General features: G+C 37.4%; 1 protein-coding gene across 3 annotated transcripts in view; it reads right to left on the reverse strand.

Annotated features, from left to right (window-relative positions):
• The window catches only part of DGKH (diacylglycerol kinase eta), a 163,658-nt gene that overhangs the window by 13,787 nt on the left and 124,924 nt on the right, over positions 1-24,947 (reverse strand). For 2 of the 3 annotated variants that reach the window (XM_051778672.1, XM_051778674.1), the window contains 13 exons: positions 22,564-22,698; positions 20,025-20,142; positions 19,006-19,116; positions 18,755-18,851; positions 16,152-16,259; positions 12,998-13,111; positions 12,574-12,708; positions 11,280-11,446; positions 9,954-10,059; positions 8,731-8,823; positions 4,680-4,799; positions 4,200-4,308; positions 2,690-2,820 (listed from right to left, as the gene is read on the reverse strand). In XM_051778672.1, the coding sequence (XP_051634632.1) occupies positions 2,690-2,820; positions 4,200-4,308; positions 4,680-4,799; positions 8,731-8,823; positions 9,954-10,059; positions 11,280-11,446; positions 12,574-12,708; positions 12,998-13,111; positions 16,152-16,259; positions 18,755-18,851; positions 19,006-19,116; positions 20,025-20,142; positions 22,564-22,698 (1,544 nt within the window). The remainder of the gene's footprint in view (positions 1-2,689; positions 2,821-4,199; positions 4,309-4,679; positions 4,800-8,730; positions 8,824-9,953; positions 10,060-11,279; positions 11,447-12,573; positions 12,709-12,997; positions 13,112-16,151; positions 16,260-18,754; positions 18,852-19,005; positions 19,117-20,024; positions 20,143-22,563; positions 22,699-24,947) is intronic. The other variant, XM_051778673.1, reaches the window with a different exon arrangement.

The raw sequence follows: 24,947 nt of genomic DNA on the forward strand, positions 1-24,947 counted from the left end.
AAAAAAGGTCACACCAAGCTTTCTTTCTACACTTTCTACAGCACAATTCACAACTCCCTGACCAGCCATTTCTCAAAAAAAAAAAGAAAATCATAGGGGTATAAAATTCTAAGATTCCCTTACATAAAATCAGGCATAGGAGGCTGAAGAAAGAGTACTACTGCAGGGGCTGGGTGGAAAGAGGTATCTGCTTCCTCTTGGAGGTGTTCTCTATTTGCCAGTTGCCACACAGAGCTAACTGAGAATAGGATCTAAAAGCTATGCAGAAATACAGTAAGAGGTGCCCAATTCTTCAGTTAACGTATCTCTGTATTTCAGCAACGAGTGCAAAGGCAGAGAGCTTCATCAAATCCTTTTCCATACTGATCTTTATCTCTACTTCTGACCACAGAAAGATAGGTGGGCCCAAAGGATTCAATTAAAACAGGTACGTATTTTTCTTATTGCACATATGAGCAGTAATAGAGGTAAATCTATTGTACATGACTTAGGACCTTGTGAGCCAATGGCCATCCCATTCAGCTTGTCAGCAAGCACAAGCCTTGCAGTGGAGGAGAGGCTGTAGACACATTACAGCTTGCAAGAGCACTGAGGACTCATCTGCACCACTTTGATAGACAAAGGGAGGAAAGATTCACAGGGCAGCTTGTGAAGTACTGCTCATTTCCGTAGTATCACATTACACATCTTGACAGCAATTCAGGCCACTGGCAAAAAACTGCAGGCTGCCTGAGCCATCCTTAATTGGCTCCCTGCAGAGATCATGCCCCATATGTAGCCAACAGTGCTAAACTCTGCTATTTAAATTCAGAGTTGTTACATACAGTGAAAGACATGGTTAGCCAAAAACTTGGCCTAGCTTTTAAACAGCACTGATGTAGAAGCTCTCAGCATCTGCTAATGAGCACATGGGGCGATTCTGGAGCAAGATTCTGGTCAGCACAGGACATTTCCTTGGCAACTTGTGTAGAGCAACTCCTTATCCTATGTGTCTCCAGGCAGCACTAGATAGAGCGGATAATAGCCTCTGTAGGCTCTCTATAGGCCCTCTAAGAGAAGCTTTTAGATATTTCATGGTATAGACCTTTGGGATGGGGTTTTATTTACCCTGAATCGAATCAGCATGTGTCTTAGTGACAGGGATGACAGGTCGATGATTACCCTGCTGCAGATATTTACTTGGTTGAAGTGCCAGTCTTCTGGGCAAGCAGTCAAATTGGTACCTATGAGAAATAAGGCATGGCCAGAAGCCATGTCTAGTTTAGCACTGCTCTTACCCACTATTATTTATTGCAACAAGCTCGACTTGCAAATATATGCTGGACATGCAAGCATATGCTGGACATGCAAACATATGCATGGTGTGATGCTAAGTTTCCCAGCTGAGTTTTAAGTTTGTTCATCACTTATACAGAACAGGGATTTGAAAAATCCATCACTGGAACATTGTAGTGGAGTGCTTGGACAGTTTTCTGTTCTAAATTTTGGCAGTAAGGAACTGTCCTGAAACTGTCCCTGCATGTCAGGAACTATCCTGAAAGAAAGGAATTTAACTTCTGTGGAAAGATGCTCAGGCAATCTAATACCAAAGGGTAAAATAATACACAACAGCCAAAGAGATTATCTCAAACACAGCTGTCTTCAGCAGCTGCCTTCTACTGCAACAGTCTCACAATGCAAGCACTACCTTATAAAGCCAGGATTTCATGCTATACAAGAAACTTTACATAAAGTAGCACATTTGTATGAAAATACTGTGCAGACTCCTGCCACTGTGGCTAGAGCAATGACATGCACTCTAAATGTAAATGTTGGCAATTTATACAATATCCTATTTCCTCTCTTATGTGCTAAAAGCAGTTGCAAAACACATTACCAAGAACTCATTACTACTGAGTTCCCGGAAAAAATAATGTAATGAATCCCCAAAGATATAACCTCTATTACATATAATGGATGCACTTAAGTCATTCTTGAAAAGGACCAGCATGCTCAAATAACAGCCTCAGACTGCTAGGTAACATTTCTCCCTGCAAAACTTACCAATCTGACCTCAGAAGAAGAAAGTTTTACAATTCTGGAGACAAAAAAAGTGCTCTTTTTTAAATATATATTGACAAAATCAGGCAGAGGTCTGTCAGGGATGAGAAAATCTATTTTGACACACAAACACCAACACCATATAAGTCCAATGTTGCAATTTATTGAGCTGCTTATCTCTCTCACACCAGCTATATCCAATATATAGATAGATAGATACAATAAATCATCTGGAGAAGATCAGCCCTTGCAGTAGATAGATTCAAAATTATTATCACCACCTTCCACTGATCCATACTGATCACGTTTAATGGAAACAGTGAACTCTTGAAGATAACATTATATTACACTGATGCCACTACGATATCAAAGGTGCTTCTCCTATGCATTTTGACATAAACTGCAATGCTATCATTCTACACAGAGTGCAAAAAAAAAGGAAATTTCGGATAACACAGATATTCTTGGCTGTGAATTCAAGTCAGCACTTCAGAAAGTCAGGCACAAGGACAGCGCGTATTAGTTTATTGCATATTTGCACAGTGTAAGCCAAGCTACAAGCAATGACAAGTGCAAGGAAAGAAGAAAAGTTGGTGTTGTTTTGTCAAAGAAAATGGTCAATAGCAGAAAAGTAGCACAAAGGAAATACCTTAAGATCTCGCCTTTCCAGATGTAAAAGCTCAGAGCCTCGGATGTCATGGCTGATGAAGATTTCTTTGTACTCTCCCAAACTGAGCAGATCCAGCCAAGCAGCAACTTCATCTGTGCCCCATTTTTGAACTACCAAAGTTAAGAGCAAAACCCCCTTAATTTCTACATGCTCAAATGCATCACAAGCAAAGATTAGGCCAAAGAGAGTGGAAAACAGAGTAGAATTGCCGTGCTAGCAAAGGGAAAGGTTAGAGGTGTCATTTCCACAAAAACTTACAGTTTCCTTTTACATGCAGGTTACAGGTTAGCAGTTAATATGAGAAAGTATCTAAACAAAGTTGGGGTTCTTTGCTTTGCAGCCATGCTTTCAGCTTTACTCCAGTTTCTTCAGTAAAGCCTTTTTTTAAAACATCATGTCCCAACAAATTCACATTAAACCAGCTTAGGATCAGTGACGCAAAATCTAATGATGTTCTGCTTTATGCCATTAATTTATTAGAAGCCATCCAAGGAGAGGAGAAGCCTTCAAAAACTAATTAACATGTAAAATTAAACCAGAAACCATACCTCAAATAGAGCAATGGCAGCAAGCAAGTCCAGTTTTAATTAACAGATTCTAGTATTCTTAATTAATAAAAGTACTCTTTAAGCTACTGTGTTACAAAGGCCATTAAGAAGCTCTCTATAAAACATTGTTCTCTAAGGTTAGTTGCCCACATTAGTCCTATTAAGACCACATTTATTAAAAAATTAACTATGCTACTTATTGCTATAATTTTGCAACTTCATTCAATGCCGATCACTTTATAATGAAGTGAAACCTTAAATCTAATCTGAAAACTAAAGTTTGAGCAACAACTGCAAGACTTTGCAGATTATGACCAATTCATTAAAAAGATAAAGACATAGAAACAGTTTTAGGACCATCTGATCCTGGACATAATCTTAAGGAAGTAAGTTCATGGATAAGAGTGGGAAGAGAGGAGAGTGGAGTTTGTTCAACTTCTAATTATAAAATCAATATTGACTATCATGGTTTTTTGTTTGATCTATGTCATTTGCTGAACTTATAACCCATCTGAAATTTAAGAATATCTGGTTAATTAAAACGGTGTGATAAAAGCTATTGCACACCTTCTGGAACTAACCTGAAAAACCTGAACTGGAGCTTCACAGGGTAACAACATGTTTACCCACAGCTTGTATGGCTATGAGTTAATCAAATGGAACCACCAGCAAAGACACAGGTCCTGTTGCATGATAAAACTACCTAAGTATTTTCACAGTACTTCTTTGGTTCACTTGGAAGTATTTGGATCCTACTGAATGCTTTCTAAATGCACTGAAAGAAATCTTTATCCTAATGAAGATGCCAAGTAGCTCAGTTGCTTTTCACTCTGACTTTACTCTTAGGTAGAACGCATAATGTTGCCTCTTACCAAGAAAACCCCATGAAATCACGTTTTCCACAAATTCTACTATTTTTCTTGTAATTTCAAAACACATACCAGGCTGAGAGCTGCTCTTATGCTTCTGAACTTTTTCTTTTTTAAACTTTGGCACTATACGAAACACTGTACTTCTGTTGTTTCTTTTAGTATAATCCAGAGGGGGATCCTGTATGAAATAATGGGCATAGTTACCTTTAATTAACAGAAAACAACAGTTAAATTACATGTTTGTGATAATAATTCATAATTAATCTCAAAAACTAAGACCCAATTTTACTTCTGTAAAGAATAATGTCAGGATTTAACTCTATATGTGTTTCATTTATTAAATAATTATTCAAAACCTTTACATTCACAAATGGGAAAAAAACACCAAAAAAAAAAAGCCCTAAGCTTAGAAGCTTGTTCACAGCAGACAGAAATGATCCAGCATCACTACTGAAATTGCTTCTCTGGTAATGAAAGATTCTAACTTATTCTTCCCTGTCAAAAGAAAATTAAGTTCACTTAAAATCAGGAAGTACTCATCAAACTTACCTCATCATCATTTGGTTGAAAAACATAATAAAGCCAAGGAATCTCAGCAAGTTTTCTCAACTCTATTTCCACACTGTGCAAAGCATCAGACAACAGTTCTTCATGGGGAGCTTCTAACTGCTGTTTATAAACAGGTCAGAAAACCAGTAATTTTAGTTTCATTGAGATTTAACATTTAAATCTAGATACGTTGTTACCAGGCACAAATAGATGACTACCTCATGGTGAGTGTAAAACAAACAGTGAAAACAAATAATAAATAATCTTCCAAAATTACTTTCCTTGGGAGATGCATCAGACCACCTTGACACTACATTTTCCATGGTCCCAAGCACAAAGGGATGACTGAGACAGCTGAGACTTTTGGACTGCAATCACTGTCATCATTCTCTGCATTCCAGAGTCTTTATAGAGCAAGAGTTAGCTGGTAACACCACTACCTAGGACACACTAGGAAAGGAAACTACCAGCATAAGGGAGAGAAAACCTGAACAGAAGAGCAAGCATCTGAAAAATCTTTGTATGGAAAGTGGTGTAAAAAAATTGAGTAGATGGCAGTAAGCCTGAGTTATTTTTTGCAAATGTTTTCAGATAGTAGATTAGTCTCTCATGGTCAAGTAAGAGGAAATGGATCTTGCTGAAGATGCTTCATGCCCAAAGGTCTTACAGTACTGATATGTTACCTGCACTATCCCTTCTAAATAGGTGAGACATGGAGCAATAGACTGCTGCTGGCTGAGGGTGTGAAGAACTCCTTGACAGGAGAAAAAACATCAAGGACATCAGTGAAGGCCAAAGAGTAAAAGAAAGCGGTGGCAGTGTAAAAACCTTGGGACTTGCTGGCTTATGGCAATTTGTCTCTAGCAATACTTTGAGAACCCCATGGAGGTACCTGTTTTCTTTAGAACTCCAGTCTGAAAAGTATTCTGCAGCTGTTTTGTGAGTGAACCTGTGTGGAAGAGGTAATGCAGGCAGCTGACCCCTAGAAAAGCTGTTTTGAGCTGACCCCTGGAAAATCTGTTTTTTTGCTGAAACACCATTTTGAGGTAAAGAATTGAATCCTAGAACAAGTTGCTTGGAATCACTAATATAGCACTCTTTTCATTTATTTTTCTCTTTAAAGTAAAAGAAATCCCAAAACAGTGCAGAATATCCTTTTGAAAGGATACATTACATACATCCTAGTGAATTCATTTTTTAAATGGAGTTCTAAGAGAATATTTGATCTATAGTGCCAGAAAAAGATTTTGACATTGCTGGGGTTTGGTGATAAATTGCAAGCCCTCATTAATTTATCCTACCTAACAAAAACTTCTTTCCTTTGCTTCAGTAGTTTGCAAATTTACTGTCTTTCAAAAGATAGAACATCCTTCGTGAGAGCTTGCAGTACAGTCTAGTACAGCAGTACCGGAAATATAAGCTCTTTTTGTTATTGTGTTATTTTCTCTTCTAAAGCTCATAGAATTCAGTGTCCATAAATAGACTTTGATGTTTCTTTTGTCTTACCTTTTTTTTTCAATGCAAATAGTTCAGTTAATCTGGAGCACAGTAGAAGAGTCATTTGCCTATGAAGAAGTTACAACTTTTCTTGTGTTTTCATTTTTGAGAAATTATTCAAGTCATCTATTTTCTATAAATGAATGAAGCAAAGAATCCTGTCTTTCTCAACAAACACTTATCTAATTGCTTGATTCTCAATTGCCTGGGGACAAAAAAAACCACTCGTGATGGTTCTCCTGAAATAAACTCAAAATAATAGTGCAATTCTGGTATGGGAAGAATCAGCAATTTATTCTGTATTCTCCTTCTACAACATCTTGGAAAACCTTCTTCTTTCCAAGACAAAAATTAGCACTATGAATGAAACAATGAAAATCAAGTTTTTTCAATTCCTTCCCAATTTAATTTTTTAATATGAAAATATTTTATTTCAAGTGAGCTTCGATAATTTCTTTCAGTTGAAATGAAAAATTCTTAATTAAGGGAATTAATTTTCTCCTAATGCATTTGAAAACTGTGCTCTGCTGCAGACTGGAAATGCTTTTTAAAAATCAAAAATGGAAACAGTGCCTTTGGAAAGCATCTAGACAAAACATGGTATTTTTAATTTTTTCCAAACTTTATTCCAGCCATAACCATCTGGGAGATTCCACAAATCAGCTTCATTGTCCTATCTTGAGCAGTTTGGTCTCATAGAAGGCATCCCTGCCCACGGCAAGAGAATGATCTTTAAGGTCCTTTCCAATCCAAACCATTCTGTGATCCTAAGAAGCAGCTTACCAAGTGCCCTAGTTTAGTTGCTGACCGGGGTTAAATCATGACATCAAGTAGTATATGCAATAAAGACATCAGTTTACTGCTATCAGGAGCTTTGATCACAGAAAAGAGGGGGGTGAGAGAGAATTAAAGAGACCAAAAAAAAAAAAAAAAAAGGAGGATATCAGAGAAAGAATGTCTGTCTTTGTGAGAGGAGAAAAATAATTTGGAGAACAGGTTATGAGGGGAGCAGCTGATGCATCAAGCAACACCTTACACTTCGTCATTTTAATAGAATGAGGGACCAGTACACATGCAACTTCAGCATTTATAAAATACATGGCAATAAGGTTAACCAGGGTCCCTTGTTACTGTGGCTGTGAAAAACTATTCTAAACAAGTATGATGTCAAATGAGTGTAATGGACATATCTGGAATAGTATCTCAGTACCTTCCAAGCAGTGTTTTTATTAAAAAATGGGCTCGATGTAGATTCATGAAGACATTTGCACAGACCAGAATGAGAAGCAGAAGTACAACATGTAAAAATTCAGAAATGGAAAAATGAATCAAATTAAACTTTGGAGCCTGAACAAGGGACCGGCTCAACAACACGATGAGATTGCAACTGGCTGCAGAAAAGGTAATGTTTCAAGGAGAAGGTTTCCATAACATTATTTCCAGCCTGCCTTGATAAATTTCACCAGTCCTAGTATGACATCTCCAACTTAAATGTTTTCTCCTAATTCCTCTTCCTAAACTATTTTAAAATTTTAAAAAAGTTCTTTCTTTTAATTCCCCTTTAAATCTGAAATATGGGGGATTAGTAATAGCAACTTGAAAAAAATAGCAAGATATTTTTCCGTTTTCTTGGACCAAAACATCTAATGAATAACTTTTCCTTTGAAAACATTCTGAAATAAAACATATGAATCTAATTTTTGACTATTTCTAGAACTTAAACCATATGACCTTTAGACTATATTCACTTTTGGCTACTCTAAAATAGACTTATACCATTTACCACTTGTGTAAAAAGGTATGTGAACCTGCATCAGTAATTTCATACCCTAACTCAGATAAATGAAAATATTCCTATTAATATCCATTTTTAATTACAACACTTAAACAGTAAGTTAGTAATAAATCTGCTTTTGAACCTAAGAAAATGTAACTGTTCCTTACGAGTATGTTCTTAATGTAAAACTGGACCAGCATAGAAAACCTGACATCTTTATTCTCTTCACAATGTCACATAAAGAAACTTTCTAATTATTACCAGTTAAAGATTATAAAATAACTCCTGACAGGTATTAGAACAAGGGTAATATTTACTTGCCCAGACTAGATCTGCAGAAGCTGAATGCACTAGTCTAAACAGCTCTCACCCCAGGTTCTCCTAAAACTCTGAAGATGGTCACATAATAGTACACTCTAGAAGTTCTCTTAAATGCTTTATCTCCAGATGATTTATCTTTTTCTAAGATAACCCTCCAAGACAGCTGAGTGTGAATCAACCTCAACAGGGACACTTACTTCTCTCCACTGACTATTAAAAAGAAGAGTACAAGCAATGACCTAGCTACCCGACATGAGGCAAGATGGATGCCAGCCTTGGACAAGAATTTGTAATCCATTCTAATCCAACCACAAATGCAGTGTAATATCCTCCTATCGATTTTACAGAGCTTCTTGCAGCACATCATAAATTCTGCACCAATTTTAAAAAATCAGCAAAGAAAAAATCACGGATAATCTGAAGGGAAGAATAAAACCAAGTGTCTTGTGATCTTACCAAAGGAACTCTTCCTACCAGCAGAGATTCTGTTTCATTATGCAAGGCCTTCACATTGACAGCTATCTCCATGGCAGTGTTTCTGGTAAGGCTCTGGGGAATAAGAAGTATAAACAATATTTGAAGTGATGCAAGTCAGACTAAGTACTTTGGGCTAACAGAACAGGTCTTAAGTGCCTTCTCCTAGGAGTAATACATCAGTTTAGCTCTAAACTGACAAATTCTTCAGTACTGAGAACAGAAACCAAAAATATAGTATTTATTTACTGTCTTTTGTTCAATTTTATTTAGTATGACCTTAACACAATCCTGAATATCATCAAATGACCAGCCATCTGTGAGACAAATCGATGAGTTTTATGTATGACAAAGGCCAGCAGAGAAGTTGTGGGTCTCATTTAACAACAACTGTTGATCTCAATTTTTCACCTTATCCTTAGCAGAAGTAAGCTACTAGCCATACTTTAAGAAGCAAAGGGCAACTGATATATTTATCATGTGTAAATTTAGTTTAGATATAGATAGTTTCTACCCAATTATCTTTTCTGGGTCCAATTCCTGAAAACACCTAGACTGTCTAGTGGGAAGAGAGGAAAGAGGAAATGCATTTCCCCTCAGCCCCTTTGCATTCTCTGCATAGCACTTGAATAGCAATTAAGCATGAAAATTTCTCTGAAAGTATCCACAGAAATTGACCTTTATGTAGTAATAGAACTAGTTCAACCTTTGTCATGCCTCCACTCTCTGTTTAGGGATGTGCCTACACAGTCGTCTGCAGGCAGAAGTGAGCTTACTTTGCCGATTGTTTTTGCTGTTTGCACCACCTCACTTGATTAAATAAGCACTGCTGCATCACTTCTGGAGGAGCACCCTTGGCTGTGGACCACCACTGCCGATGAAGTGAATTCCTGACTGCTTCCAAAAGGTAACAGTCATACTCTTACTATGCCCCTAATCCAAACTCCCTATCTCTCATTCGACTATTCACTCCCCCAGAAGGTCTGCATTTTGTGTCATTAATGTCCCTTTCCAATGTCCAATGTTCACCTAAGAGTATGAGCTGGGGTGGACACTGATGAACAGAGAAACTTCATCTTCTGCCTTCTCATCCAACTTGTTTTAATATGGGCACAGGGAGTACAATACAGACACTGTGCCACAAGCTTGTGCACCCAGATATTATAGCTTATTTACTTATACATAAATCTCTGTTGTTCCTTTACCTCGGGAAACCTTGGGTTGGCTTTATTTAATGCATGTGAACATGCATTAACAGCATGAGCAAGCTCCTGCTCCAAGAGGCCATGTATTTTTGCTGCTTCACAGATCCTACAAAAGTATTAAAAAAGGAGAATATTTCTTAATTTCTTTAAAGAGTAATTCTTAAGTACAGAACATTATCAGATGAGAAAACACAAAAATATATATTTCACAAAACATTTTTAAATAAATATAGTCCTTTATAACAAAAGTTGAAATGCAAGTATCTCTTGAAGCAATACAGCACCTCATATAAAAAATATCCATCACATGGATTATTTATGCTGCTACAAAATACTGAGCCACATTTATATGTCTTAGAATACTAGTGCTATGCAAAAAAGGTACCAAAAAGATTGGGCCTATTAATTCAAATACCTATAGAGGAAAACCCTAGCACATTAAAATAATGTACTTGAAATTATCTTAAAAAGCGTTACACTTATTTCACAAGGCATATCCTTCAGATGTGACATGAAAATTGGTTGCAATCATTTGAGATTATGGGAGGTCCAGCTGTAATTACAACCTCTGGACCATATCTAGAACAGTAAAGTTTTTAAGCTGTCTTGGCTAAACTTCACTTTGGGTAATTGATACACTAAATTATTCTTCTATGTCTACTTAACTTATCACTACAGTATAAATAGAGTATGTAGGTTTTCAATTCCTTTCTTATCAGTGATTTTGATGATAAAGATAATTTGTTATGATGATGAACTGAACATCAGTTTTACAAACTGTTCTAATCTTTAAAAAAATATTTTCTTTAAAAAAATCAGTTGGTTTTTTTTTTATTTTTCTTTGAAAATGGAAGTGTTTTCTTTATTTCTTGCATCTCAGGATGAAAGCACCTCCTGAAAATAAGCAAGGCTGTGGGATCAGTTTTATACCATCAGCTCACTATCATCTCAACCCAGATAAATGACTGAACTGCTCATCCTGCTCACTTCTAAAGTTGACTTCTAAAAGGTTTTTTTTAATAAATATTTTTGCTTTTGCATAAAATGAGAGGGTTCAATCTCTGTAAAGAAGCTTTCCAGTTTTCCATTTCCAGTGCTACTTCAGAAAGTTGGTTTTCACATGAAAAAAGCCCAACACAAACACACACAAATAAAATTAAAGAAATTCATAAGAAAAGAATACATAAAGAAGTTGAGCCTTAAAAATAAAATAAAATTTTAAAATTGGAATAAAATAACTGATATAGTGGCAAGGAAACATTCATCAAAACCTAGGAAAAATCTACCCTTTTAAGTCTGTGTATTAACTTATTAATTTTACTGTACCTGGTAATAAGTTCTTCTGCAGCTTGTGAGCACAGTTGGATCTGTGCAACTTCTTCGTCTGTAGCCAACTCAACAGCTTGCTGAGGGTACAAGGGAGATCGAATGACAGGTTTACAGGAATCATACTTCTGTTTGTCTTCCCAAGACTTCAGGGTGTTTTCAAAGGCCTAATCAAAATGAATTATACATTCAGTTCACAGCACTTGGACTATTCTTACTCATTAAAACATTTTATTTTACATTTTATATGAATTTATATTATATAATATTTTAGTTTAAATTAATTTAACAAATAAACAACTGTTTTATTTAATTTTATATAAATAATGCAACCTGTATAAATAACAATTTTATATTTAATTTTTTAAAACTTAGTATAGAGAATAAGTCACTTCTGAAAGCTCTTTTCTATCTCCTCCCTGTTATCCTCAAAACGTGTCATCCAAAACAATAAGAACACAAAGACAGTGATAATGGTTGGACTCAATGATCTTAGAGGTCTTTTCCAACCTAAATGATTCTAGGATTCTGTGATTCTCCAATGCAAGCACATTTTGTGCAGATAGCTAGACTGAAATCTGAAATGAATACTGGATTCAAACATTAAAAACAGTGGAGAAAAGTAACATATTTAGTAAATTAGAGTTCAAATTCCATTAACTCCACCCTAAATTCGAGATCTAGTTAGCGGATGGAGAACTGAGGGGCAGTTACACCCTTCACACAATAATCCTAGACAAGTGTGAACTCTCTAGTGGCTTTGTGACTATGTCCTGCTTGTGTCTCTTCTATCTGAGACTCCATCACAGGACAGAGGGAGGATTAGTAGGACAGAGAGAGACAGGAGAGAAATGTGCAAAAAGGTATTCTGGAGAATGGACATTATAGAACTTTTGTATTTATGCAACTGTGCTAAAACTTCCAGGGAGGGAGGAAGGCAGGCAAGAAGGCAGGAAGGAAGGAAGGCAGCAAGGAAGTAAGGAAGGCAGGCAGGAAGGAAGGCAGGCAGGCAGGCAGGCAGGAAGGAAGGAAGCAAGGAATTTTGACCATTCTTACTATGTAGGAATAAGAATACAGGAATAGCACTAATAAAACCAATAAAAGTTAACAAAGCTTTGCCACTTATACAAAAGAATAATTCCCTATTCATCTTATTAGAGAAATTATATAACTGTAAGTAATTGTATGAGTTATATAAATAGTTATAAAATATTTTTGTAAGCACTGTTTTGTTAACTGAATCAAGTTATCACAGAAACCAATGTTAGCAGTGGTATCTCTTTCTGCAACATACTCTGTCTCGTGTTAGCATTTGAGCTCTGTTTTTATGTATGATCTTAATAACTCCTGGGGGCTGGATCCATGCCTCTCCATCGACTTGCACTGGAACCCCTTCATCACCAAGTATGGTGATCTTTACTGACCGACACTGGAAAAGAACAGACATGTTATTTTACAGAGCAATGCATACTAATGAAGCTGACAGGTCACCTGAAATCTGTTGATTACTAGGAGCTGTGGCTTCCGTCCAGGACTGTCTCAAGAATGAAGAACTTTTATACTTCATTCATCATTGAAGACAATTTGTTACCCGTTAAAAACAAAACAATGTCAGCGCTTTATTAATGTATAGCATGGTGGTCATCCAAACTACCACTACTTGCCAGCATCCCAAACTGCTGCTAACCATGTTATGTGCTTGCACGTGAGAAACAGACCTGAGCGATCCTGTGGTGCTGCAGTTTGATGACTCTTGAGACTGCCATCTGCATGCTGCCAAATACTGCAACAACTTCTAAGATTTTATCGTCAAATGATGGAGCCCCAAATATCTGCAAAGAAATTTTGATGGTAAATCCAGTGCTTAGATTGCATGTTCAGTGAAACACAGATTCATTTACAGATTCGTTTTCAACATTTAAATGCTCTATCTTATTTACTGCAGAATAACTACAATGTCTCTAAAGTCATAGGAGTAAGATACCATAGACAATAGCCAAATATTACTGTAAAATAGCAATGCTAACAGCATTTCAAATATCTGAATGACAAGGCATATCCTCATATAGGGAGGATGACATGTTTCAGCATGCAGATTAAGAAATGTTTTTCAAGGCAAGATGAAAGGCCAATTCAAATCTCTGCTTGGTTAATGTACTTAATATCTAAAAGGTTCTTGAAGGTAAGAGAAGCAATGATGTCTTATTCCTCTCAGAAGTGCTTATCTGTTTATATTCTGAATTTTCTGGAAACCAACACTGAGTCCACACTCTGCTTTGTTTAACACAGCTTTGACACTGAAGAGGATCTTTTTTTTGCTGTATGTAATTATCCACTATAAATACAAAAACTGCTTCTGTATGGAACAAATGTCCTCCTATCTAGCCAATGTGCTGAATTTCCACAAGCTCACACAAAGGACAGGAAGTCTTGCCACCTGGTGTCCTGTTGGGGAATTCAGCCACAGGACAAGTCTTAGGCTGGAGTTCAGCTGGGTCTGGCAGGTGATAACCACACTAAGGTCACTTGAAGCTTGGCCATTTTATCTTGATATGCAATAGGGAGAAATGAGGGAGAAAAATCAGCAGGAAAAATCACTCTAGTAAAGTTTAGTGGGCAGAGAGATCACCTCTCTGAGCAGTACTTGGACTATCTCAGTTGGCACGTTGGGGAGAGTAAGCCGCATCAGAGATACCTGAGACCAGACTGGGGAAAATCCCTTAAAGAAGCTCAAAGGCACAACTAGTCAGGTCCTGCCTCCAGACAGAAGGTTTTCTAGAGGTGAAGAATAAGATCCAGGACTGTGTAATCCAAATAGTGTCTGCAGCAATAGCTCAGAGAGGGAGACGATGGGAAATAAGGTAAGGCAGTTTGGTCGCTGCTGCCCACTGAGCCGATGGGAGCCTTTATCCCAATGCAGTGAGCAGTGGCTTTGGTCAGGAGGCTGAGGAGGGCATGTTTCCATGGAATTTTTCACATGAGTGTGTGAACATCTTGACAAGAGCAAAGATGGCGATTCTGTTATTCCAAGGCAAAAAGTGTGAAGAATTCTTGATTCAGCAACTAACACCTACAGGGCTAGTTCTTGCATGGGTTAAGAAAAAGCATTTGTAAAATTTCATTTATTTTGTGTTTCCATTTTAGCAAAAGGATTAAAAAAAACCCACAACCCAGTCTTCTGCTGTGTCTCTCCATCAGTAATATCTCTACTGAAAACCACCCTTCTTTTTTTTTTTTTTAAAAGGCAACCCAATGACTATGGATCAACATTGACTCCTTTCCTGTTGCAGGTCATTTTCCAACCGGTCTTCTGGACACCAAAAAACATGCATTAACAAGCCCTGCTCAAGTCAGTCAGGGTGCAGCTGCCCTGCTTGGCTCACTGCTGATGTTTCAGCAATAGTCACAGCTGTAAAGGCAACATCTTTCATTTGTCCAGTTAAGCAGAAATAGCAGCACTTCAGACCACCACCACGCCCACCTCTTGAGGATCAATTATTCGACATTGCACTAAAGCAGTGAATTATGCTCCTAACTCTGTCCAGAATAAAAATGTCACTGGCACATGTGGTCAACAGAAGACTAATAATATCAGTAAAACTGCTTCAGGACACACACATTTGCTGTATACCAATATGAAAGCTAGGGCAGTTCTCTCTCATTGAGAAAGTCTGGGGAGAAAAATAAACTCCTGAACAGGGGCTGAGCAGGTGTTAGAGAAGCTTTCAAGTTATGAATAGGAACATGGAGTATATAAAAACTTGAGATATCCATCACCAAATATAAACAGAACTGCCATCCTCTAACATATACCAAAAATAAGAAAAGGACATTGAAACATGTTTATATTTCTTTTTTTTACTTTTATACATATGTGTATGTATATACATATATAAAGAATATATACAAGTATGCAAATATATATGTATTAGATAATATATAAAATGCAACAATATATAATAATAGATGTTCATATGTATTATAAAAATATAATATGTGTATGTTATTACATAAAACTATATATACATATTTTTAATATACATATGCACAGAAAAAAGGAAAGGATAACATCTCACAAGAAACCCCAAATATTGTGGCAAAAAAATCCTGGATTGTCTACATTAAAATCACAAGCCAGTCTGCAACTACAGTTTTAGGTGATTCAGACCTCACATACTCTAATTCAGGACATGCAGAATTAGGATAATCTGCTAGTAATTACAGTTGTTGCACTGTACATGAAGTCGATAAGCAGCAGCGACACTGCTCCAAATTGTAAGACATGTATTCATGTAATCTAATGTTTCTTAGGAGATGAGAGGAAGAAGGGAAAAAAGGTACCTTAAAATATTTTAGAAGGTCATTGAAAATAAAGTTAGAAAACAATTTACTACCCCCACTAAATTATCAGTCAGTGAATGCATCAGTCCCCATTTTCTGAACCACCATCCTTTAGAGCAAAGCTGTTAAAGAACAGGAGGAAAATTCAGATATAAACTGTGAGTGATTATCCTGTCTACCTTGCTTATTGTTAGAATATAGCAAACAGAGGAATCTGTGCTTTAAGAAACCTTATTTACAGGAGTCTGTAAAACAATATAGAGAGAAATTATCTGTGTCTCTGTCTATAAAATCAGTTTCTAAAAATACTCATAGAGCCATTAAAAAATCCTAAAATCATTATGAACATTTTGCTGGAATGGACAGTGAAAAATCATGAGATATATTTTCAATTAAAAAAAAAATCAACAAGACAAGTTTAAACTGAAACAGCCTCCCCAAATAAGAGTTGTTATCCAAACTATATGCTACTACTATTGATATTTATTGCTGGTTTTGCCCAGAAGGTTACTTCTCTTTACTGTTACTTACATCATCTTCTTTGGTTCCACCCCAGAAATTAGTTCCACCAGCATAGCTGGGAATGTTTAGCACAGCTATGCCCTGCAGACTTGGAAGAGGGATGTACTGTCCATCACACTGTAATGGATGAAAGCTCATTCAGTTTATAAATAATATGATAAAAGTAATCAGCCATTTTTAACACATGAAGCTTCAACAGAGTTGGTAGGGGAGGATAGAGTCATTAATAGGTCTGACACAAGACTATTCCCTCCAGGCAGTGAAGCACCTCTAATACAAACCTCTTCTCCCTAGTCTTAGCATTGATTTTTGCAGAGTTGAAAACCGTGTAGATCTACATGCTGTAGTATCTACAGCAGTGGTGTTCCATGACTCTTCAAAAAACCGTTTTCACGTTCCTTATTATGAAATTCCTCATGCACTTTGACCATGGTCTGCTTACCAAGGATTAAAAATCTTTTTGCAGTGAAAAAAATAATCTCCCTGAGTTCACACAGTAAGATCGTCATGAACATTACAAGAAAATTCATTTACCCATTCGGTAACTAGTCTTGCATCCTATATCAGCATTCCCAAAATTGCAACAGACTTGTTATTTAGGTAAATCCATTAAGCTCGGGGTGGTGTTTGTGTGTGTCAAAAATGTCCAAGAATATTTCAGGAATAGCCACAAATGTGGTTAGTTGTCAGTGTTAGCATGTATTGTTGACTTGTAAAAATAACTTCACCCTCCTCCCAAAAGTGCAAAGACAAATCTAGGACTGACCCCACAGTTGTTACCCTGGCTGTGGCTGGGAGTTGTTGTTTTTGCAGTTAAGAGGTCGCTCCTATATCCAACTGCTCAGTTCTTTCTTACGGCTTTATCTCCCAAAACCCATAAGCGACTCCAAGTCCTACTCAATACAATCATGGGATGACATAGGTCAATCTCACATTATTTTCAGCCAAGAGTAAATTTACAGACATCAGTGAAATCACTCTTGACTTAGAGCAGTACAACTGCCTGCAAAGGTGAGCACAATGATCTCAAACCATTCCACTAGGACTCAAAAGTGAAGTCCTGCAGGAGTGCCACCAGCATGGATTTGAAGCAAGTTAGAAAAAAAAGGCTGTAAATGCTGGACTCAGGTGTCACTTTGGGGACCACGAAGTTGGAGGTCAAGTTGCCTTTAAGGAAGATTGCTATATTACTGCACACTGCCAGTCCCACAGAAAGATTTTTAAATTATACAAATGAAATAAAAATTCTCAGGAAATAAGGACAAAATCTGTAGCAACTTTATCAGGAGGAGAACGATATGCAAAATTATTTCCGGAATGTGTTTAGTGCTCTTTTTATGATTTAATCTCAGTAACAAGACAGAATTTAACCTTTTCATCAAGATGTGACAGTATCCAAAATACAGTGTGATATTAATAGATGCTGCACAGCCATTTGTATTATAGTGGAGGTCTGCCTCCAATTCCTGAATAAGGCTGATATTTTGTAAGACAACACTAAATATTTAATATTTCTATTTGCTGGCTTAATTCCAGAAATATTCAAAAATAATTATGGAAAAGTCAGCAGCGAATATATTATCAAATCTTATTTGAATCAGATTCAAAAAATCCTTAAATTAGAATTCTATCTGCAGCATACATAACATTCTTTCCTGTTATTATATTTGCTAACTACTTCATAATTCCTTGATAATTACTCAATCCTTAGCTAACAGCAATCTGCTGCTACTGGACAAAATCCTCCTAAATCCCAGAGGAGCAAGAAAGAGTTCCAGTAACCTAAAATTATTCTTTCAACTTTAAAATTTACCCTCATATAAATATCATGAACTTCCATATCAAATACTTAGCATGAAAAAAAAAGAGAAATTTTATATGTTCATTGTCAAAATCCAGCTTAGATACTCTTTGGGTAAGAATAAAGGTAACCATCCTGTTGTCTTTTTCTGCATTTTGTAATCAGAACTTTAAGTTCCGAGTATCATGAGGAAGACTTAGATTTGATGTTAGAGCTTAAAAGACAAAAAATAGCTAGCTATGTTCAGACGTGGGATTTGTTGTTGCTATGATAATATCTTGCTTCTTTTGAGTGACTACTAGGTAAAGTCTCTACTGGTGTAGTTGTGTTTCTTGTGATACAATTCAGAATCTCCTCTCTTTTGTCAGCAATTTTTGAATATTTGTGTGTTCTCCCTATATGTGTAATCAAAATTTCAGATATATTAAAATGAACCTGAAGAATTAAGACTCCTTGTCTCTTTCCTTCTGTTTCTTTTATGGTCATTTCTGTTGTTGCCCTTAAAACCTGGTCTTCCTTTTGAAGCAATGAACATTAAGAAATATATCCTACCTAAGCAATTTATTTTTTTTTTGTAACCTGGTAATTACAAGAAATGTTATACTGGGTATTTTGTGACCTTTAAGTACTGACATTTTACTCAAAAACTCCACTGGGAGAACAAACTTTTACATAGCACATCTTTATACTGTGCCTTTGAGGTCAGCTTGAGTTGATACAAGAACTCTAAAAGGTTTCAAAAAGAAGCCCAAATTCTTCACTGCACATGGTGGAAGCAAAAATACTTATTCTGTCCATAAATAAAATTTACCTCAAGTTGAACTTTTTGTTCTAAGTTCTTGTAAGTTCTCTGCAGTAGCTCTTTTGTGCCAAGAACTCCATACCACATCATGTTTTTCGTCCGACTTCTGAAAGCAGGCAAAACAAGACTCACATATTGAAATATACACATTATTGTGCCTTGTATTTGTAGAAAGAGAAAAAATTAAGAAATTCATATAAAGACATAAGGAAAAGAAAAGAATGGAAACATCTTGGCTCTGTTACTGACAATTATTTTACCTGCACTTTTCAGGGTGTTCTTCTCGCTTGTTATTAAATTCTAGTGAAATTTTTGCATCTAACCCAATTCCAAAGTAGTTGTTCATGACACATTTTTCTGAATATCCCTCCCTGTTAAAGGAAAAGAGACAATTAGGTGTACATTTGCACAGAACCTGGACACACAGCCATCTATGACCAAGACTGTCGTTGGTCTCAGAACACAATATCAACCAAGAGATTTTAAGAGATCTTTCCTCTGAATCTCCCTGAGGAAACCCACCGGTAGTTGAAGAGACAGGTTGTATGACAGCTCCTTCACAACTGCAAGTTACTTCCCGTAGGGCAAAGGAAAAACTGTACCACACCCCCATCCAGCACTATCTCAACTATACCCAATACAACAGTGCAATACATTGAGAGAGCTTCCCCAGGCCCAGCTCTGAGACAGCAACAGCACACCATGCTGAGCACCCAGGTTGTGGTTAGGCTTGCTGGTGCTAGATGTTTGGCTGATGCTGCTGGTATTGCAAGGCTTTATTTTAAGGGAGCCACAGCCCAAAACCCAGATACCACCCATAAGTCTCTGCCAATGCTACACCCACTTCTGAGAAGCAGAGACAGCTTAGGACACAAAATTTCCACCTCACTGCTCCAGTCCTTAGGGCATCACTCTTCTTTCTCCACTACGAAGTGCCCAGACCTGCTTCAACATCTTGCTGGCGGCTGAGCTTGCGTTCAGACTGGCGGTTTGGGCAGAAAAACCCAGCTCTGAAAGACTACTCTCCTCCTCCTCCCAGTGAGCAAGGGATAAGTGAGCAAATGTCTCCTATTATTTCTGCTGCTGCAAAACAATTTTGCACTACTCATAACTAAATGGCACAATCCAACTTGTTTTCAGACATTGAGGTCTACTGCCAAATGATAGCAAACAAGAACTACATAATCAAAAAAAAAGACTGTAAATATGTAAAAAAAAAGCCCTTAAGAAAAGCAAGGTAAAGCAAAACAGTACATTTGGAAACAAAAATATTTCTTACAGGGAATCTGGATCTGGGTCAATAAACGGCGTAGCACCAAATGGATCGATGTTTGCTAGCAACATTTTGCTAATAATTGAACTTCCTGCAATGGAAGCAGCTAGACCAGCCCTCAAACCTGATTAAAAAAAAACAAAACAAAACAGAAAGAAAATATTAAAAAAACCAATTTGTATTTGATAAACAGACAAACATATAAGCCACATACTGAGAAACAATATTCATTAAATCTGTACAGGGAATGATTGTGATTCTATCTCAATTTTTATCTATATTGGTGTCATGGGTTGAGATTGGCCCCCCTGAGAGTCAAGGGGCCCAGAGGTGATTGGGTGCCAGGGCAGTGTCCCCTGGAGGGCCAATCACCGTTCATCTTGTTCGCTGCTGCTGAAAAATCATATATACACAGCCACTGGAAGCTGTTGGCAATTCTGCTGGTGTCTGCTGCGGCATGTAGGTGTAGAAATCCGGAGGGGAGGCCCTGCAGCCCACAGCCCTGCAGCCCACAGCAGGGTTAGAGGCAGCATTTGGAGTGAGTGTTTGTGAGGGACGTGACTCACAACATCTGAGAGAGGAACCTTATGGGCACTCTGAATATGAGGATGACTACGGAGACCACAGGGACAGACGCTACAGAGATAGATCAGCAGAACGGTCTCGACCACGATCTCGATCTTGGTCCCGGTCCCGCTCGTGATCTCCTTCCGTCACACGCAGAAGGAGCGAAAACCCTAAGCATAGATTTAAGCGCAGTGAACTGTGGTCCTATCTGCACGCCCAGGGAGAAAACATGAGGAAGTGGGATGGTGAACCTAATTCCAGACTTGAGGCCAGAGTGAGAGAACTAAAACGCAAGGAAGCCGATAAGAAAGTCTTCTATGTGGTAGATGCGGATTTCTTCGAAAGAGAACTGAGATCTCCAAGACGCAGGAAAACTGGAGTCCATTTCCAGGATGACAAGAAAGCCTCTGGCCTGTAACTTTTCTCTTCGGTGTTGAGATAAATTGTGGGAAGGGGTGGGGGAAGCCTGGAAATTGGATTTTGGATTTCTAATGTGGCTCAAACTGCCACAATTGGTTATCTTTTCAAGTCTCTGGCTCCTTTAAGGAAAAAGGCAGCTATGCTGTGGTGCAGTGGCTGACTCTTCATGTACCACCATTGAAAAAGAAAGTTACAAAGAAAAATTTAAGATTTCGGGCCAACACTCACTGGCTGGTATAGTAACCAAACGGGTGACCTAACATCCAAAAACACTACTAGAGCTTTTTATTTAGTTTAATCTTCATCTCCTAACTGTCTATGATTTTTCTTGGGTCCTATCCTTTGGAAATATTCCTAAGGAATATCTTTACCATTTTTACAACTGGTAGAGCCATAGTTTAACTTAACTTAATTTGTGGAAAGATCACAGCCTTGACACAGCTACTTTGACTAATAACAATGTCATTCTACAAAATACCATGTAATGCATGTAAACAAAGAAAAGCTTTCTAAAAGCTTTCTCTTAAATTTGCCCAAAGAAAAAATGTAAGCCAGTTCCATTATGTTTTTACTATACTAATAAAGGTAACTAACTCAGTCTTTTACTAGCGCTCTCTAGTATTAATTGAATTTGGAGAAGAACAGATTTTTTTTCATCTGTTAATTGCATTTGGGTAAGAACAGATTTTTTTCTACTGTTTTAACTACACAGCAGCTTTGTGTAGTTTTGGTTATTCACTTCCAGAGAGGTATCCACAGACAGCTCTTACTCAGAGGGTTGAACTTCACATGGCTTTGACCCTCAGCCACTTCATCTTAATCAACAGCCTGCATTGATCAGGATAAATGATAGAAGGATTTGGGAGTACTGGTGGATGAAAAATCAGATATGACCCGGCAATGAGCACTTGCAGCCCAGAAAGCCAACCTTATCTTGGACTGCATCAAAAGAAGTGTGGCCAGCAGGTCAAAGGAGGAGATTCTGCCTCTTTACTCCACTCTCTTGCTACCCTGCCTCGAGTGGTGTGTGCAGCTCTGGGACTCCCAGCATAAGAAGGACATGAACCTGCTGGAGTGAGTCCAGAGACTGGACAAAAGGAAGAAAATTTTTATGATGATGGTGGTGAGACAAAGGAACAGGCTGCCCAGACAAGATGTGAATGCCCCATCACTGCAAGTGTCCAAGGTCAGGTTGAATGGGGTTTTGAGCAACCTGATCTAGTGAAAGATGTCACTACCCATGACAGAGGGTTGAACTATATGATATTGAGAGATCCCTTCCACCCTGAACCACTCTGTCATTCTAAGATCCTGAATTTTACTTTTCACCCTCCAGAATCAAATGCAACACTTCTAATGCTTCTGGTGTTGTGCCAAATGATTAGAAATCTTCTACATTACTAAGCATTTCTTCCTATATGATAGAACACAAAGATGCATATCTCGATTCAAACAAATTCAAGGTATGAAGTAAAAGTTATTATTTGCCAGCAAGCAGGGGACTGGAAGGCAACATTAAAGCAGCATAAGGAACAGTGGATTTCAAAATCATAATTACCTGGGCAGATAATCCTCGTGTTAAGTACTGGGAGGTTTTCCTTGCTTGTAGCCAAAGCTGGAGCAGAGAAGGAACCTGTCTGAGAATGGATACCTCGGCTTGTGCGTCGATCGGGAGATCTTGGTGCAGTTTTAGCTGCGCAGAAGAAGCAAAAGTAAGAGCACTAATTAGACCTATTATGACATTACTACATAGTTTTGACAGCCCTGAAAATGTTTCAAAAGGATTAATTTAATCTGTTACTATTTCAACACAAATGTCCTTCCCCCTTACACCAGAGTTTTTCTTCTAAATACAGGAAAGAAAACTCAGAAACAGATCAAGTGAGAAACACAAATCAAAAGGAACAAGTGTGCACAGCACTCAACATGAGGAGTTCCCATTTATATTTCAAGCTACCAGCAAAACTATTACATGTATTAAATGTAAATGTGTTCATATAAATGTATTATATCACCTTAAAATGCAGTAGTATTTAATGTTGCAGTAAGCTTCTTATAAACATATTACTGAAATAATAAAACTTGAACTTAAATTCAATCTATGTTTACTTATAAATATAGATATATAGTACATTACTATTTATAACAATTTTAATACAGATAGCTATTCTAACACACAGGCCACAGAAATATCAACAGGCACAGTATTTTCTTCAGGCAACTAAAATGGGCCCCCTGCCTGCATCAGGTTATGAAAACATCAGACCAAACTCTGACATCTTTATTTACAGCCAAACTGAAAACTGCAGGGGAAGGGAAAAAGCCATGTTCATACTTGTTTTCTGCAGTTAGAGAGATAGTGGGGGACATCTTTTCCACCATCTTTTTTCACAAAAAACAAACAGGCAAACAAACAAACCAGCAATTCCCAAAATAATTAACTTATTTGTTAAAATTCTCTAGAAGATCGACCAGAAAAACCTTGACAAGGCAGCAAGGTTTGGTAGCCAATGTAACTGTTGTTGACAAAGGTTCAGAAAGAAGAAAGGGAAAAAAATCAGGGTGAAAGAGAAGATATTCACAAAGAGTAACTAGTAGCTCAGTGAGGCCAGTTATCCCTTGGGCTGCCTCTGGAGGTGATGAAGGACAAGCTTTGCAGAGGGCTGACCTCAGGCGCTGTAATTTGCTTTCCTGGCAGACCTTGTTTCATGTAGCCTGAGAGAATATGCCAGTGCCTGCTTTAGCCTGGAGAAGGTAATCTTTGTGAAATTCAGCCCAATCAGATACAGCCAGAAATTGCTGCCGCAAGGAAGCAAGCTTGGGTATTACCAAATGCTTTGTAAATGAAAGTATTTCCATGTGTATGTAGAAAGCTTTCACACAACAGATGGTCATAGACAGACACTTCTTGGCTACCTCTGCTCCAAATTATCTCACATGTTAAACATACTTCAGCTTAGGACAACTTCAAACTTGACCATCTGAAGAAGCTTGGAACAAAAAAAATGAAATTATTTCAAGGTGATCTGATCTATTCCTCTCAAAACATGAAAACTAATTCAGCAAAAACAGAATTAGTAGGACTAGCACCTAGACAACAGCAGGAAAACAGCACCGGGAATGTGGTGGGAAGGATAGAATATATCCTTTTTAATGGTTGGAGCAGGACAGATCAGTTCATGTCAATCATAACTCAGCCTGAGAGTAATGTGGGTGTAATGTATGAAGACACTAATGGAAAAAAAACGCTGAGTGAGAAAATCTAGAGATAGAAGAAATAACTAGAACAAGGATTTAGACATTGTGTTCAAATCAATTCAGGCCAGGATTTGTGCATTCACTTTTTTTTTGAAGTGATGATAATCTAGCATAGAACAGTCAATGGTATGGCAAATTCTTCACTTTCTTGTATCCCAGGAGTAAGATTACACACCTTTCTGGACAATCTTCTTAAGTCAAACAGACATTATTAAACACAGGACAGAGAAAAGTGGATGGATTTTTCTGGATTCTTTTATATAAAAGGTCTGACCAAGTGGACTAACAGCTCCTCTTGACTTTAATATCTGTGTAACAGCCATAGCAGTTATCACAAAACGCTACAGTATTGCATGATAGGAATATGACATAAATGATTTGTATCTGTGCATGGCAAAACACTGTAATAATGTCAAAAAATGAAAAGGAATAAAAATGGCAAGTGATAGCCAATGAGAGTTATTAAATATTTAGATGAAGGTATTAACATATGGAAAAACATTGTCTTCATCAAATGACCGGGAAGATCCTCAGAGGGTAAACTATAACACTCAAAACAAAATTAACATTCATTTTTCATAATACTTCTGAAAAATTCACAACACTATTCACACAGTCTGTCCTCTCTGTACTTGTGAGCAAGGCAGTTATATTAAACAGGAAATATCAACAGAGCAGCTGCTA

Source organism: Manacus candei, unplaced genomic scaffold (assembly GCF_025592945.1).
Source record: "Manacus candei isolate 608988 ecotype Guabito, Panama unplaced genomic scaffold, ASM2559294v1 h1tg000014l, whole genome shotgun sequence".
In the NCBI taxonomy this organism is placed as follows: Eukaryota; Metazoa; Chordata; class Aves; order Passeriformes; family Pipridae; genus Manacus; species Manacus candei.